Below are 16,722 nucleotides of genomic sequence, written 5' to 3'. Positions count from 1 at the left end.
TATTATAATATAGGTTCAGAATATTAGTATCTGTTTTCAGAATAATAGTCCACTTGAATTTACGTTTAATTGTCTAAGTGGTGAAAAATTAATTTGTACTTAAAGCGGAATCTAGCCCAGCTCGCTTTGTTTATAGGATGATATAGGACTTTTTCTCTTTGGAGTTTTTCCCTGTCCCAGCATGTGTCCTACGACAAAAGTCATATGTGTTGTCCCGTCTGTGCGAAAATGTAATAAAAAGATCATTTGCTACGTATGGTTCTGGAGGAGTAATAAACTAGTGGGTTTATTATTATTATTATTATTATTATTATTATTATTATTATTATTATTATTCATTAAGTTAACAGTGTCTGAGGCGTTGCCAGAGAGGAAAAAACGCCGAGGCAAACCCAGACCTGTAACATAAATATCAGTGCCATGGGAAAAAAAATAAAATATGGGGAAATTCCAGACGAGGCAAGCCATAGAGAGTGACTGGCAGTCGGTCACATATCCTCTGTGTTTTATACAGACATGTCTAATCTAGTAATTAATTAAATTTGGTCTTATCCACTTTGTTTGAAAATAAATAAATTAATAATAATATTATTATTATTATTATTATTATTATTATTATTATTATAATAATAATAATAATAATAATAATAATAATAATAATAATAATAATAATGAAAATAAATAAATAAATAAATAAATAGAACCTCCCTTCTTCTAATATTCTTTCTCATTTTATGCGGCCTTATTTGTTATGAAAAACGCCGGAATGATACGCGGTCGGTCTAGGAACGATCCCTGTTTGTTGACCTATTATAGCTATTTCTCGTTCCAGCCTGTGTATCACTACTTGTATATCAAAGGCTGAGATATGTGCTATCCTGTTTGTGGGATGGTACAAATGAAATATCCTTTGCTACTGATGGGTTTCCAAGGCTATATGTCAGAATTACCAAATGTTTCACATCCAGTAGCCGATGTTTAATAAATCAATGTGCTCTAGTGTATAAAATAAAATTTAACTTATGTAAAGATTGTGCTATTTGTTCACCAATGCTCTCTGTTTCGTTGGTGGAAAATATAACAGAAGAACATACTTCCTGTTTACTAATTTTGACTGACAGAGTGGAAGCAATGTTGTTCTGTAAACGTAAATGCTAGTTTTATCTCAGTATGTGTAGTGTCATTAAGCAGATTGTTTTGAATGTGCAAATTCAAGGCTCGAACTCTGTAGCGTTGTCAGTTATGTAGTTATATCATGTTGCCTTCAGACTCAAACCTGGTGAGGGTGTGGGAACAGCCAGTCCAGTTAAAAGTTGCAATGTCATTACAGTCATAGTTGCAAATGACAAATATCTTGGCATGAGTTCGACTCGTACCGCCCCCCCCCCCCCCTGGTGGTTAAAGGTAGGGTCAACTCAAACAAGAGCCTTATGTGTTGGAAAAATGCATACCCGGACCACCAACACATACTGACACTTTAGCAAATGAAAAACGCGTAATTTTAGAGTTAATAAAAAAACCATGATTATTCTTGCTAACTGGGGGCAGCCATTTTGTTTCGTTTTTGTGACGTCCGGTGTGATGGCTTGGGGCGAAGTGACGTTGGCTCCTGACCAACTCCTGTATGCACAGTGTAAACAAAAGTAGTAATTTTCGACAAGGCGCTTCTCTTTGAAGTTTGATTAACCTGACTTGTAAAACAGATAAATGACGTAATATTATAATAAACTATTTAACTAAATATATTTCAAGTTGTATTAACGGAACAAAATGGGGTTATAGTATTTTTCTCTGTTAAATAATCCAAAGGAAAAATGTACAATTTTATAGGCCTATTGATATGCTACGTTGGAGCAAAAACGACAACCCACGATACCCAAGTGATAATTTTCTTTTCTTTGGGACTACGTAATTGGTCAGTTCTGTGGTTTTAGATGGAAAAGTCTACTTAATCAATAGTTTTACAGAACTATTTACAGTAATAAACCATGTCCATTACAATTTTAGGGGCGACAGGTAATATTCCACAATACCAGTATGTATTTTTGTGTCTAGACAGCGTCAATTAATTGGCTCGTCTGGTTACCAATCAAATACACACCTGCCAATCAGGAATCACAGGTAGAAGCAACTAACAGCATAGACCAATTAACTAAGAAAACACTCCGTGTATCATTTCAGTACGTAGGTTAATGCATGGGCAAAACATTGTTAATTGTTTCGACTTGTTGTGTAGCCACTTTGACAATGGTATTTTATTTTTTATTGAAAACTAATATATATAGTGCTGGATATACTTATTGCCGGCTTACTGGGATGTGTATTATTACAGAGCATTGCAATGTATGACTATTTATCATCCCGCAAAAACCAGGTAGATCGTGTTTCTCTAGTTCTAAGGCTCATTCCTGATGTTAAGTATTACGTAACCACCAGCTCACCAGAGGGCGTACTCACTGAGATGGTACAAAATGGCTGCACCCGTTATATATAATAGTCGTCACATTTAACCGTTTTATTAATTAACTATACGATTATACGTGTTGATATTAAGCAATAATGTGCATTATATATCGTTGAATATGCATACCAGGCCAAATGCCTTAATTGTCCTCTCCTTTAAGGTAGTTTTAGGGATAGGGTTAGGGTAGTTTTAGAGATGGGGTTAGGATTAGTCTTTAGAGCCTTTGATATAGAGAGGTACGGGTCGAACTCTTTCCGATAAGGGTGGCACTTATCAGGCATTGGGGTGGGATTTAGCTCAGTCGGTTGAAGGAAGGAAATGTTTTATTTTACGACGCACTCAACACATTTTATTTACGGTTATATAGCGTCGGACATATGGTTACGGACCACAAAGATATTGAGGGAGGAAACCCGCTGTCACCACTTCATGGGCTACTCTTTTTGATTAGCAGCAAGTGATCTTTTATATGCACCATCCCACAGACAGGATAACACATACCATGGCCTTTGATATACCAGTTGTGAAGCACTGGCTAAATTGTAAGGTCGGTATTTAGCTCGCTTGAGGTGCTTGTGTCGTAGGATTGAACTACCTTGATGGATCCATTCAATTGATTGAATTTTTCTTGTTCCATCCAATGCACCACAACTGATCAAAGGTGGTGGTATGTGCTTTCCTGTTTGTGTAATAGTGCATACAAAAGATCCCTTGCTGCATTAGGAAAAATGTAGCGGGTTTCCTCTGATAACTAAGCGTCAGAATTATGAAATGTTTAACGTCCAATAGGCTATAGCCAATGATTAATTAATCAATGTCCTCTAATGGTGTTGTTAAACAAAACAATTTCTATTTCTTATCAGGCATGTGTGCACGAATTTATGCAGTGGGGGTTTAGACTGTCCCTGTGGTATGCAAAGTTTATAGGGGGCTTGAATCATTCTCCAGAAAATATATTGGAAAAAAAGAAGAAACTTTGCTTGGTGGGGATGGGGGAAGGTGTCAACCCACTAAATCTGCCCTGCACACATGCTTGGTTACAGTATTCCAAAGTACACTAAAATGCATAATACATAGCCTACGAGTTTACAGACAGCAAGGGAAGATCCAAGGGAAGACACCATGGGGACCTGTCTACCCAACCCCCCAAAAACCTTGATCCCCACCCTAAAATATTTCCTGGGTTCACAATTAAACATGCAGTTATGTTTTCCTGGCGATGTATAACCTAATATAAGTGGGGAGGTGTGTGTGTGTGTGTGTGTGTGTGTAATTAAAGAGCACTTTTTGCTTCATCCTGATTATTTAACCAGTCAAGGGCAGAATGTAGCCCAGTGGTAAAGTGCTCGCTTGGTGCACAGTCGGTCTAGGATCGATCCCTGTTGGTGCACCCATTGGGATACTTCTCATTCCAGCCAGAGCACCACAACTGGTATACTAAAGGCTGTGATATGTGCTACCCTGTCTGTGGGATCGTGCATATAAAAGATCCCTTGCTACTACTGGAAAAATGTAACAGGTTTCCTCTCTAAGACTATATGTGAAAATTACCAAATGTTTGACATTCAATAGCTGATGATTAATAAATCAATGTGCTCTAGTGGTGTCGTTAAACAAAACAAACAAACTTTAAGAAACTTTTTTCAGTGTCAATTTTTGTGTTTAATTATATCAACATTAGAGTTTCGTGTTTAGCTAAATTTCTGACAAACCTATATCGATAAAACTTGGTTTATATTTACATATATGAATGTTCGTTACAAAGCAAGTAAAACAACTTTCAAATTTATTGAATTAAAATTTTAATTGAATTTATTTTGTTTAAAGTTTAATTTAACATGCATTGTGATGAACATTTGTGGATATAACTATCATCGACGTTGAACAAGTTTATAATAGGCAAGACATTTAATTTTACAGAATTCATGTTTTGTGATTTTTACTGTGACAGTTTGACTGTCATTTCTCACTAAGTATGGCTCTGAACTTGTGGGTTTCTTTTCTTCTTTTTTCAGAACTTGCATCGTGTATTATCTGATGAAGAGAATGAAGCAAGATATTCTGTAGATATCTGATGAATCAGATTGGTGGATTTCTCACGAAACCCTTTGGACAGTGTTTGACAAACTGTGGCCATTATCAACTGCGCGGCACCATTTTAAAAACCTGCTGCAGAATGTCCACTCTGGAGACTTTAAACTTTGACAACCTAGCACTACGGAGCCTTCCGATTGACCCCGTCGAAGAAAACCACGTCCGTCAAGTGAGCGGGGCGTGTTTCTCGAGGGTAAAACCGATGCCAGTCAACAATCCTCAGCTGGTTGTGGTTTCTCAATCGGCCATTGAGTTGCTCAGTATATCGACGTCGGAAATACGACGACCGGAGTTTGTTGATTATTTCAGTGGAAACCGAGCATTGCCGGGGTCGCAGACTGCGGCTCATTGTTACTGCGGGCACCAGTTCGGGACGTTCGCGGGGCAGCTGGGAGATGGAGCTGCAATGTAAGTTAGGGTCAATCCATAGGAACTCAACCAGAGGTGTCATGGTCACTGACTCAGATTTCGCTAAAACAATTTATGAGAATACTTATATATATATATGTAATGAACACATACAACATTTTAGGCTTTTACTCCTAAAGGTTTCTGAGATATGGCTCTCCCAAAATATGGGGTCACATGTACTTTTTGGATCCAAAACATTTTATGAGAATACCTCTGTGTGTGTGTGTGTGTCTCTCTCTCTCTCTCTCTCTCTCTCTCTCTCTCTCTCTCTCTCTCTCTCTATGTATGTATGTGTGTGTGTGTGTGTGTGTGTGTGTGTGTGTATATATATATATATATATATATAGTGAACACAAACAAAATTTTAGGCTTCAACACCTAAGGTTTCTGAGATATGGCTTTCCAAAAACATGGGGTCACGTGCACTTTTTTTTTATCCAAATTAAATCTGCGTAGCAGTTTTTGATCCAGAACTATTGATTCATTTCCAAGATAATGGCCTCCAAAACACCTATTTAAATGAATGTTCATGATTTGCGAATGCTTAGTTTAAAATAGCCAGGAGAAAAATAAAATAAAAACAAAAAGTAGGGTCACCGCATGGTCAGAATGACAATACAGTGAAACTCCTCTAAACTGGACACCCTCAGGACCAAGTAACAAGTCTGGTTTTAAGAGGTATTCGGATTACAGAGGTTCTCTTCTGCACAGATATTTAAAAAGGGATTATGAAAAATGTCCAGTTTTGAGGGAATTCCAGTTTACAGAGGGTCCGGTTTTGAGAGGTTCCACTGTACTATACATGTTGCAAACACACTAACCCATTCATCTCACAATATATATGTGACTGATATATTTAGGTGTTGGTTGTTTTGAGAGGTTCCACTGTACTATACATGTTGCAAACACACTAACCCATTCATCTCACTATATATGTGTGACTGATATATTTAGGTGTTAGTTGATTTGTTTTTTTAAATCTCTGTTTAATGAAGGGGACATAACTCATTTCTAAAGGATTGTGTGGAAGGTGCATTGCCAATCTGTAAAAAATTAATACTGGTACTTACCGTACCTCAATCTGTAGAAGATTAATCCCGGTACTTACATCAATGTGTAGAAAATTAATCCCGGTACTTACATCAATGTGTAGAAAATTAATCCCAGTACTTACATCAATCTGTAGAAAATTAATCCCGGTACTTACATCAATCTGTAGAAAATTAATCCCGGTACTTACATCAATCTGTAGAAAATTAATCCCGGTACTTACATCAATCTGTAGAAAATTAATCCCGGTACTTACATCAATCTGTAGAAAATTAATCCCAGTACTTACATCAATCTGTAGAAAATTAATCCCGGTACTTACATCAATCTGTAGAAAATTAATCCCGGTACTTACATCAATCTGTAGAAAATTAATCCCGGTACTTACATCAATCTGTAGAAAATTAATCCCAGTACTTACATCAATCTGTAGAAAATTAATACTGGTACTTACCGTACCTCAATCTGTAGAAAATTAATCCCAGTACTTACATCAATCTGTAGAAAATTAATACTGGTACTTACCGTACCTCAATCTGTAGAAAATTAATCCCGGTACTTACATTAATCTGTAGAAAATTAATACTGGTATTTACCGTACCTCAATCTGTAGAAAATTAATCCCGGTACTTACATTAATCTGTAGAAAATTAATCCCAGTACTTACCTCAATCAGGTAACCATGCAAATCGGAAACTGGCCTCAACAGTAATTTGCTTCAGCTGAAATATGCTTAATTTCAGCAGTTTAAAAAAACAAAAAGCTCTATGGTTAAAAATGTGTTTTGTTTAACAACACCACTAGAGCACATTGATTTCTTAAGCTTTGTCTATTGGATGTCAAACATTTGGTAATTTTGATATACAGTCTTAAGAGAGAAAACCCGCTACGTTTTATTTATTAGTAGAAAGGGATCTTTTATATGCACATACCACAGCCTTTAATATACCAGTCGTGGTTCACTAGCTGGAATGGGAAATAGCCCAATGGGCCCACTGACAGGGATTGATCCCAGACCGACCGCGGATTAAGAAAGCACTTTACCACTGATCTACGTCCCGCCTCACATCTCCTATCATATTCAGCACACACAATTGTAAATATTCAATTTCATAGCGCCATACACAAAAATATTTTTCTGGCAAAAACACTGCTTGCTACTGATGGAAAAATGTAGCAGATTTCCTCTCTCATACTATATATATGGAAAAATTACCAAATGTTTGACATCCAATAATTGATAATTAATGTGCTCTAGTGGTGTTAAAGAAAACTTTCCTTTCCCGCTATTTGTTGTAGGTATCTGGGCGAGATTGTCAACGAGAAGAACGAGAGATGGGAATTGCAGCTCAAAGGAAGTGGGTTAACTCCGTTTTCACGCACCGCGGATGGGAGGAAGGTGCTCCGCAGTAGCATACGAGAATTCCTCTGTAGTGAAGTATGTTTGTGTATAGCTGTGTTGGTATAAAGTGCAACTGCTGGATGTAGCTAGTGTCAAGGAACTACTTTTCGATCAACTAAGTCAAAGCAACCAATGAACTCCATTTTCAATTTTGATGAACCGTTATGAATTATGCATCAAAACTACCTTCAAGAAATTACGCAACATTTTCTACTTGGCTTTAAATCCTACGGGGCATTTGCAAATTCAATAGCACCAAAACCAACCTTCACCCGCTACCAACCCTGGCACCAAAACGAACCCTCACCTGTTACTGACCCTGGCACCAAAACCAACCCTCACCCGCTACTGACCCTGGCACCAAAATCAACCCTTACCCGCTACCAACCCTGGCACCAAAACCAACCTTCACCCGTTACCGACCCTGGTCGGGCTGCTTGTTCTTCTGTGCACTTGCCAGCGTGGCGACCCCTCCTCCCACCCACCCCAATCGTTTGTTCTGGACGGAGGAGCCATCGAAAGTTGATACCTGCGCCCATGACAGCAGACCATAGGATTTCAAATTTCATGGGGAAACACTTTTTCGGTTCTGTGTCTCGTGATCATGGGAACACTGTTTTTAGGTTCTGTGAAGACAACTGATGGGAACCCATTTTTAATACCACTGATTTAAAGTATTACAAATATCCGTGCAAAGAGACTCGTTTTCAAACTCAATATAAAGTTGATTTTTGATACGCTCTCTTCATTATATGCATGCTGTTGTGATTTTAACAGCTAAATAAAAATAATAGTTTAGGCCTACGTCATTTCCTTCTATAAGGAACGGTCCAGGAAACCACAGGAAATAGTGGGGCCTGTTCAATTGCCACCTTCAGTACTCAAGCACATGCATGACGTTGACTTTTGTCAACTCCAGTCAAAGTATTCAGGAGGTTAAATATTTTTTACAAAATTATATTTGAATTTAAATACTTGTTCTTGACCCCTATTTAAGAGATACACTACAAATAATTAATGCCAGTGATTTGGGTTCAAATGTGTAACGCGTTTGAACCAGAAAACTGAAAAGTTTGGTTAACACAACAATCCAATTGGGTCTCATGATTGTGTCAAACACACTCTTTAGTAGTGTGATATCAGAAAATTATATATTATTTTCGTTGAATAGTCGTACTCGATGTAATAATCATGGGAAATGAAATTTCGGTTCCGTGATTTTAGCGACATGCTACCGACACGGTACCGCAAACGATCATTTCCATGAAATCCAAAAGCCCACAGCAGGCGTGCATTACAGCAGTTTGTTCTGAATGTGCATGTTAAAACCTGTGCCCACGACAGGCTTGCACTACAACAGCTTGTTCTGAAGGTGCACGTTAAAACCTGCACCCATGACAGTAGCTTCTCGCTTGATGCGTGGTCGGACTGGTATCGATCCCTGTCGGTGGGCCCACTGGGTTATTTCTCGCTCCAGCCAGTGCATCACGACTGGTATATCAAAGGCCATGGTATGTACTATCCTGTCTGTGGGATGATACATATAAAAGATCCCTTGCTGCTAATTGAAAAGAATAGCCCATGAAGTGACGAACGGGTTTTCTCTCTCAATACCTGTGTGGTCCTTAACCATATGTCTGACGTCATATAACCGTAAATAAAATGTGTTGAGTATGTCATTAAATAAAACAATTCTTTCTTTCAGACTATTAAAAACAAAAAAACAAAAAAACAAAAAAATCGCCAGCGAGCTTGTCACGTCCATTTTTTTTTCTTACATCTGGGAGGATGTAGGAGGAGAGTTACTATATAATTGGTGTGCCTTATAATTATTGTTTTTCTAGTTGTAGATTTACATGTACATGCAAAATAAGGCTTGCAATATTTTATACACTTGGTTGCTTGTCGTGTGTGTTCTGCAGGCGATGCACTTCCTGGGGATTCCAACCACAAGAGCCAGCAGCTGCGTCACGTCAGACTCCACGGTCATCCGAGACATCTTCTACAATGGCCAGGCTAAACCAGAGAGGTGTACGATCATTTCGAGAATCGCTCCCACTTTCCTCAGGTACTCTCTCAGAGCTCGAAATTAACGAATTGTTTTATATGGCAAAAAACATGACCTCTGTGGTGTCATGGATAAACCATCGGTCATAAGGCTGGTATGTAGAGCAGGGCTTCTAGATTATGGTAGCCCCACTCCCATGGCTAGTGATATTCAGTGTTGGGCTAGTAAATAACTACTATTGCCATGGCAGACAGGGCTTCTAGATTATGGTAGCCCCACTCTCATGGCTAGTGATATTCAGTGTTGGGCTAGTAAATAACTACTATTGTCATGCCTGACAGGGCTTCTAGATTATTGTAGCCCCACTCTCATGGCTAGTGATATTCAGTGTTGGGCTAGTAAATAACTACTATTGCCATGCCAGACAGGGCTTCTAGATTATGGTAGCCCCACTCCCATGGCTAGTGATATTCAGTGTTGGGCTAGTAAATAACTACTATTGCCATGCCAGACAGGGCTTCTAGATTATGGTAGCCCCACTGCCATGGCTAGTGATTTTCAGTGTTGGGCTAGTAAATAACTACTATTGCCATGCCAGACAGGGCTTCTAGATTATGGTAGCCCCACTCCCATGGCTAGTGATATTCAGTGTTGGGCTAGTAAATAACTACTATTGCCATGCCAGACAGGGCTTCTAGATTATGGTAGCCCCACTCCCATGGCTAGTGATATTCAGTGTTGGGCTAGTAAATAACTACTATTGCCATGCCAGATAGGGCTTCTAGATTATGGTAGCCTCACTCCCATGGCTAGTAATATTCAGTGTTGGGCTAGTAAATAACTACTATTGCCATGCCTAACGGCTAGTGAAATGTTTTGGTAAAATGTTGCTGTGAAGTCTATTTTATAAATATGAATATTCTGACCCCAACCCCCCCCCCCCCCCCCCCATGTTAGTATTTTTTAAGCTCTATCTCCCTCTTTAAGTGACATATCCAATTATTACTGTTATTAAGTAAAATTATATTAACTTAAGTAAAGTAGGGCTAGTGAATTTTTAATCGTGGCTAGTAAATTTCTAAAATTACTGATCCCATGGCTAGTGGATTTAATACAAATTCTAGAAGTCCTAGGTAGAGGGTTCACAGCCTGGTACCGGCTCCCACCCAGAGCGAGTTTTAACGACTCAGTGGGTATGTGTACAGGGTTGAAAATTAACATGAAAACCATGGTCACCAGCAGGGCCAGTTGAAGAAAAATCTTACTGGCCCTTCTCAAATTTAACTAGCTAGCCCTCCAGTTATTACATTGAAATTTAACTATGCAGCCAAACTCAAAACTAGAATGTCCTCTGTTGAATAATAACCATGTGCTCACCATATATAGTCTTTTTGCTTCAAAAGGAAACCAATGAATTGGCATATAACTCGATAATGAATAAAGTTAAAATTCATAATAAAAACATGTTCTTAAGTTTTAAATCCATACCAACTCAAATAAATGTTTTGAAAAAAAAAAAAAAAATCTAAACTTCAATATAAATAAAAATGTTTCTTTACAAATTACCATTAAATTATACAGATTAAATACATTTTTAATACAGGGGTGAAGACAAAATGCAAGAACCGCTAAGGTATGCAGTTTGACTTGTATTATCTCTGAAGTAGAAAAAATGCAGTACAAAGAAAATAAATATAGAACTATGCTTGTTGTAGTATATAAATTAGTCTAGGGTGGCAGTCCTCTTTGTGGCAGTGTAAGAGGGATGAAATAAACTGAAGCGATGCAAGAGGGGGTAAAATATCCAGGAAAGGTTTTCCTTGGAAGTGGCTGTTCTATAGATGAAGCACGCACATGTGTGTGTTTAATTTTGATATCGTAAATGCTACAGTAGTAGGCAACTAATATAAAAAGAAAAATAAATCTGTGAAGAAAACAACAAAAAACAACACATTTTACCAGAATTTAAGAAGAAATAGGCTTCATAAATTCGGCATAATATGTTTGACATCCAGTAGCCGATGATTAATTATCAATGTGCTGTAGTGGTGTCGTTAAACAAAACAAACTTTATTTATATGTCAAAATGAACAAGTGTTTGACATCCAATAGCCAATGATTAATAAATCAGTGTGCTCTAGTGGTGTCGTTAAACAAAACAATCTTTATTTATATATCAAAATGACCAAGTGTTTGACATCCAATAGCCAATGATTAATAAATCAGTGTGCTCTAGTGGTGTCGTTAAACAAAACAATCTTTATTTATATGTCAAAATGAACAAGTGTTTGACATCCAATAGCCAATGATTAATAAATCAGTGTGCTCTAGTGGTGTCGTTAAACAAAACCTTTATTTATATATCAAAATGAACAAGTGTTTGACATCCAATAGCCAATGATTAATAAATTAGTGTGCTCCAGTGGTGTCGTTAAACAAAACAATCTTTATTTATATGTCAAAATGAACAAGTGTTTGACATCCAATAGCCAATGATTAATAAATCAGTGTGCTCTAGTGGTGTCGTTAAACAAAACAATCTTTATTTATATATCAAAATGACCAAGTGTTTGACATCCAATAGCCAATGATTAATAAATCAGTGTGCTCTAGTGGTGTCGTTAAACAAAACAATCTTTATTTATATGTCAAAATGAACAAGTGTTTGACATCCAATAGCCAATGATTAATAAATCCGTGTGCTCTAGTGGTGTCGTTAAACAAAACCTTTATTTATATATCAAAATGAACAAGTGTTTGACATCCAATAGCCAATGATTAATAAATTAGTGTGCTCCAGTGGTGTCGTTAAACAAAACAATCTTTATTTATATATCAAAATGACCAAGTGTTTGACATCCAATAGCCAATGATCAATAAATCAGTGTGCTCTAGTGGTGTCATTAAACAAAACAAACTTTATTTATATATCAAAATGACCAAGTGTTTGACATCCAATAGCCAATGATCAATAAATCAGTGTGCTCTAGTGGTGTCGTTAAACAAAACAAACTTTATTTATATATCAAAATGACCAAGTGTTTGACATCCAATAGCCAATGATCAATAAATCAGTGTGCTCTAGTGGTGTCGTTAAACAAAACAATCTTTATTTATATATCCGAGCCTAGGTTATGGAGAGTCAAAATTAACAAGTGTTTGACATCCAATAGCCAATGATTAATAAATCAGTGTGCTCTAGTGGTGTCCTTAAACAAGATAAACTTTAATCATGAATGGTTCTTGTTTCTACAGGTTTGGATCGTTTGAGATTTTCAAGCCGACTGACCCAGATTCTGGTCGGAAAGGTCCGAGCGAGGGAAACACGGCTCTCCTCCGTCAGCTACTGGACTACACCGTCAAGACGTTTTACCCTCAGGTAACGAGAAACACTGTGGGGAATCATTTAAAATTGTTCTCCTGACTTAGATTATGAGGAGTCATTTCTCAGGTAACCTCGACAAACACTGTGGGAAATCATTTAAAATTGTTCTCCTGACTTAGATTATGGGGAGTCATTTCTCAGGTAACCTCGACAAACACTGGGGAATCATTTAAAATTGTTCTCCTGACTTAAATTATGGAGAGTCATTTCTCAGGTAACCTCGACAAACACTGTGGGGAATCATTTAAAATTGTTCTTCTGACTTAGATTATGGAGAGTCATTTCTCAGGTAACCTCAACAAACACTGTGGGGAATCATTTAAAATTGTTCTCCTGACTTAGATTATGGGGAGTCATTTCTCAGGTAACCAGAAACCTTGACATACACTGAAGGAAATCATTTCAAATTGTTCTCCTGACTTAGATTATGGGGAGTCATTTCTCAGGTAACCTCGACAAACACTGGGGAATCATTTAAAATTGTTCTCCTGACTTAGATTATGGAGAGTCATTTCTCAGGTAACCTCGACAAACACTGTGGGGAATCATTTAAAATTGTTCTCCTGACTTAGATTATGGAGAGTCATTTCTCAGGTAACCTCGACAAACACTGTGGGGAATCATTTAAAATTGTTCTCCTGACTTAGATTATGGGGAGTCATTTCTCAGGTAACCAGAAACCTTGACATACACTGAGGGGAATCATTTAAAATTGTTCTCCTGACTTAGATTATGGGGAAACAATGTTTAGAAGTGGGCTGTGATCAAAGCTTGCCAAAATAATAAGACATAGAATTACTACCAAAGTCTACTGGACGGTAATTTGTTGTGTTGAGGATACAAACGTTTTTTATATCTTACCTCCATTATATCGATAGTCCCTGGGGAAGGGAGCGGGATGTAGCCTAGTGGTAAAGTGCTCGCTTGATGCACGGTCGGTCTGGGATCGATCCCTGTCGGAGATGGCCCATGGGGCTATTTCACGTTCCAGCCAGTGCACCACAACTGGTATATCAAAGGTCGTGGTATGTACTATTCTGTCTGTGGGATGGTGCATATAAAAGATCCCTTGCTACTAATATAAAAATGTAGCCGGTTTCCTCTTTAAGACGATGATTAATAAATCAATGTGCTGCAGTGATGTTGTTAAACAATGAATGAATGAATGTTTACTGACTCCCCAGCACAAAAACAATACATCAGCTATTGAGTGTCAAACTATAGTAAAGGCAAACCTTAGTGATGTTGTTAAACAATGAATGAATGAATGTTTACTGACTCCCCAGCACAAAAACAATACATCAGCTATTGAGTGTCAAACTATATAGTAAAGGCAAACCTTAGTGATGTTGTTAAACAATGAATGAATGAATGTTTAATGACTCCCCAGCACAAAAACAATACATCAGCTATTGAGTGTCAAACTATATAGTAAAGGCAAACCTTAGTGATGTTGTTAAACAATGAATGAATGAATGTTTAATGACTCCCCAGCACAAAAACAATACATCAGCTATTGAGTGTCAAACTATAGTAAAGGCAAACCTTAGTGATGTTGTTAAACAATGAATGAATGAATGTTTAATGACTCCCCAGCACAAAAACAATACATCAGCTATTGAGTGTCAAACTATATAGTAAAGGCAAACCTTAGTGATGTTGTTAAACAATGAATGAATGAATGTTTAATGACTCCCCAGCACAAAAACAATACATCAGCTATTGAGTGTCAAACTATATTGAGTAGTAAAGGCAAACCTTAGTGATGTTGTTAAACAATGAATGAATGAATGTTTAATGACTCCCCAGCACAAAAACAATACATCAGCTATTGAGTGTCAAACTATAGTAAAGGCAAACCTTAGTGATGTTGTTAAACAATGAATGAATGAATGTTTAATGACTCCCCAGCACAAAAACAATACATCAGCTATTGAGTGTCAAACTATAGTAAAGGCAAACCTTAGTGATGTTGTTAAACAATGAATGAATGAATGTTTAATGACTCCCCAGCACAAAAACAATACATCAGCTATTGAGTGTCAAACTATATAGTAAAGGCAAACCTTAGTGATGTTGTTAAACAATGAATGAATGAATGTTTAATGACTCCCCAGCACAAAAACAATACATCAGCTATTGAGTGTCAAACTATAGTAAAGGCAAACCTTAGTGATGTTGTTAAACAAAACCAACTCTTTTTTTTTTTTTTTTTTTAGATTATGGGCAAACAAGTCAGCTGTGATCAAAGCTAGCTAAAATAACAAGACACTAACATAGAATTACTCAAAAAAAGTCTACTGACCGGTAATTTATCTCCACCTCTGTTATCTTGTTAGACTAGGATGTCTCAAGATGGAAAAATGGGTCCTTTCAGGCCACGAACTTAAGAATTTGTCTCCCACGGCAAAAAAAAATACCATGGATGAAATAGCCAATCAACCTAAATTTTGAGCCTGCTTTGAGCAAGACAAAAAATGGCAAAAACATTTTGAGCAACTTTTGCAGCAAATAAACATGACTGAAAGGTTATTTTACTGCGTAGACATATTTCAAATATACACATGTTAAATACTGGCAGATAATGTTTTGCCGTTGTTGAGGAGCTTTCCCTATCAGTGATGCAATTGGTATCTCAACAATGGCAATGGCTGTCGATAAGTTCGAGCCCTGCATTTGGTGCCTGTAACTTGGAGATGACGATGTTTGATTTTATGTTTTTGTGTTGTTCAGATATGGGCTAACACCAGTGATGACGCCCAGAGCAAACAGACGGTGTATCTGGAGTTCTTCAAGGAGGTCGTCAGAAGAACGGCACGGCTGGTAGCTCAGTGGCAGGCCATTGGCTGGTGTCATGGGTGAGACTAAAGCTGATTGGTTCATAATTTTAATTTACATTACTGTAAATCATGAAAATATTGTGACATGATATTATTGTGTTGGGACAGGCCAGGGCTTCTATGTTTTATAAAATCCACTAGCCATGGGATCGGTGCTTTCAAAAATATACTAGCGACGTTAAAACATTCACTAGCCCTACATAAGTTTAAGTTAATACAATTTTACTAAATAATGGTAAGAATCAAATATGTCACCAAAAGAGTTAGATGGATCTTGAAAACACAAACAATGAGTGGTGGTAGTAGGGGAAGGATATTCATATTTACAAAATGGACACAACTGCAATATTGGACCTAAAAACAATTTCACTAGCCATTGGGCATGGCAATAGTAGTTATTAACTAGCCCAACATTGAATACCACTAGCCATGGGAGTGGGGTTACCATAATCTAGAAGCCATGTCTGGCATGGCAATAGTAGTTATTAACTAGCCCAACATTGAATACCACTAGCCATGGGAGGAGGGTTACCATAATCTAGAAGCCATGTCTGGCATGGCAATAGTAGTTATTAACTAGCCCAACATGGAATACCACTAGCCATGGGAGTGGGGCTACCATAATCTAGAAGCCCTGGACAGGTACACACTAGAATGTGTGTTTTTATCAATACATCTGACAAATACAACTTTTAAGGATCACAAAAAATTATTAGTTGTTTTTATAGAATTTACTATAGTTTTAGCTGACATCAATTAAACAATAGCAGTTGGCATTTGTTTTGACAGTCAAACCAGTGGAAGCTAGCTATTTAAATGAAAGTGCCAGAATCTGGATAACAACATTTATTCATTTTAGCAAACAACTGTCATGGCTAGCTCTGCCATTCGCCAATTGCGAATTTTAAACTCAACTGACAAATTTTATTTTAATTTGGCAAAATAATTTCATGTAGCGATTTTTTTTTTTTTTTTTAAATAATGGTGGGATTCTGTAATTTTTTAAGTTAAATAAATAAATTGGCCACATTTTCTGCTAGCCCTGGCTGTATAGGGTTGCAAACGAAT

The 16,722-nt window shown here is 37.3% G+C and overlaps 1 protein-coding gene across 1 annotated transcript in view; it reads left to right on the top strand.

Annotated features, from left to right (window-relative positions):
* The first annotated feature begins 1,104 nt into the window (after positions 1–1,104).
* Positions 1,105–16,722, top strand: part of LOC121385429 (protein adenylyltransferase SelO, mitochondrial-like) — a 30,323-nt gene continuing 14,705 nt past the window's right edge. The window contains exons 1-6 of the mRNA XM_041516106.1: positions 1,105–1,147; positions 4,480–4,966; positions 7,319–7,457; positions 9,344–9,489; positions 12,685–12,808; positions 15,548–15,672. Of these exons, the coding sequence (XP_041372040.1) occupies positions 4,539–4,966; positions 7,319–7,457; positions 9,344–9,489; positions 12,685–12,808; positions 15,548–15,672 (962 nt within the window). The 5' untranslated portion in view covers positions 1,105–1,147; positions 4,480–4,538. The remainder of the gene's footprint in view (positions 1,148–4,479; positions 4,967–7,318; positions 7,458–9,343; positions 9,490–12,684; positions 12,809–15,547; positions 15,673–16,722) is intronic.

The sequence above is a fragment of the Gigantopelta aegis genome, chromosome 11, assembly GCF_016097555.1.
Source record: "Gigantopelta aegis isolate Gae_Host chromosome 11, Gae_host_genome, whole genome shotgun sequence".
Classification (NCBI taxonomy): domain Eukaryota; kingdom Metazoa; phylum Mollusca; class Gastropoda; order Neomphalida; family Peltospiridae; genus Gigantopelta; species Gigantopelta aegis.
This window is presented reverse-complemented; position numbering and strand designations above follow the sequence as displayed.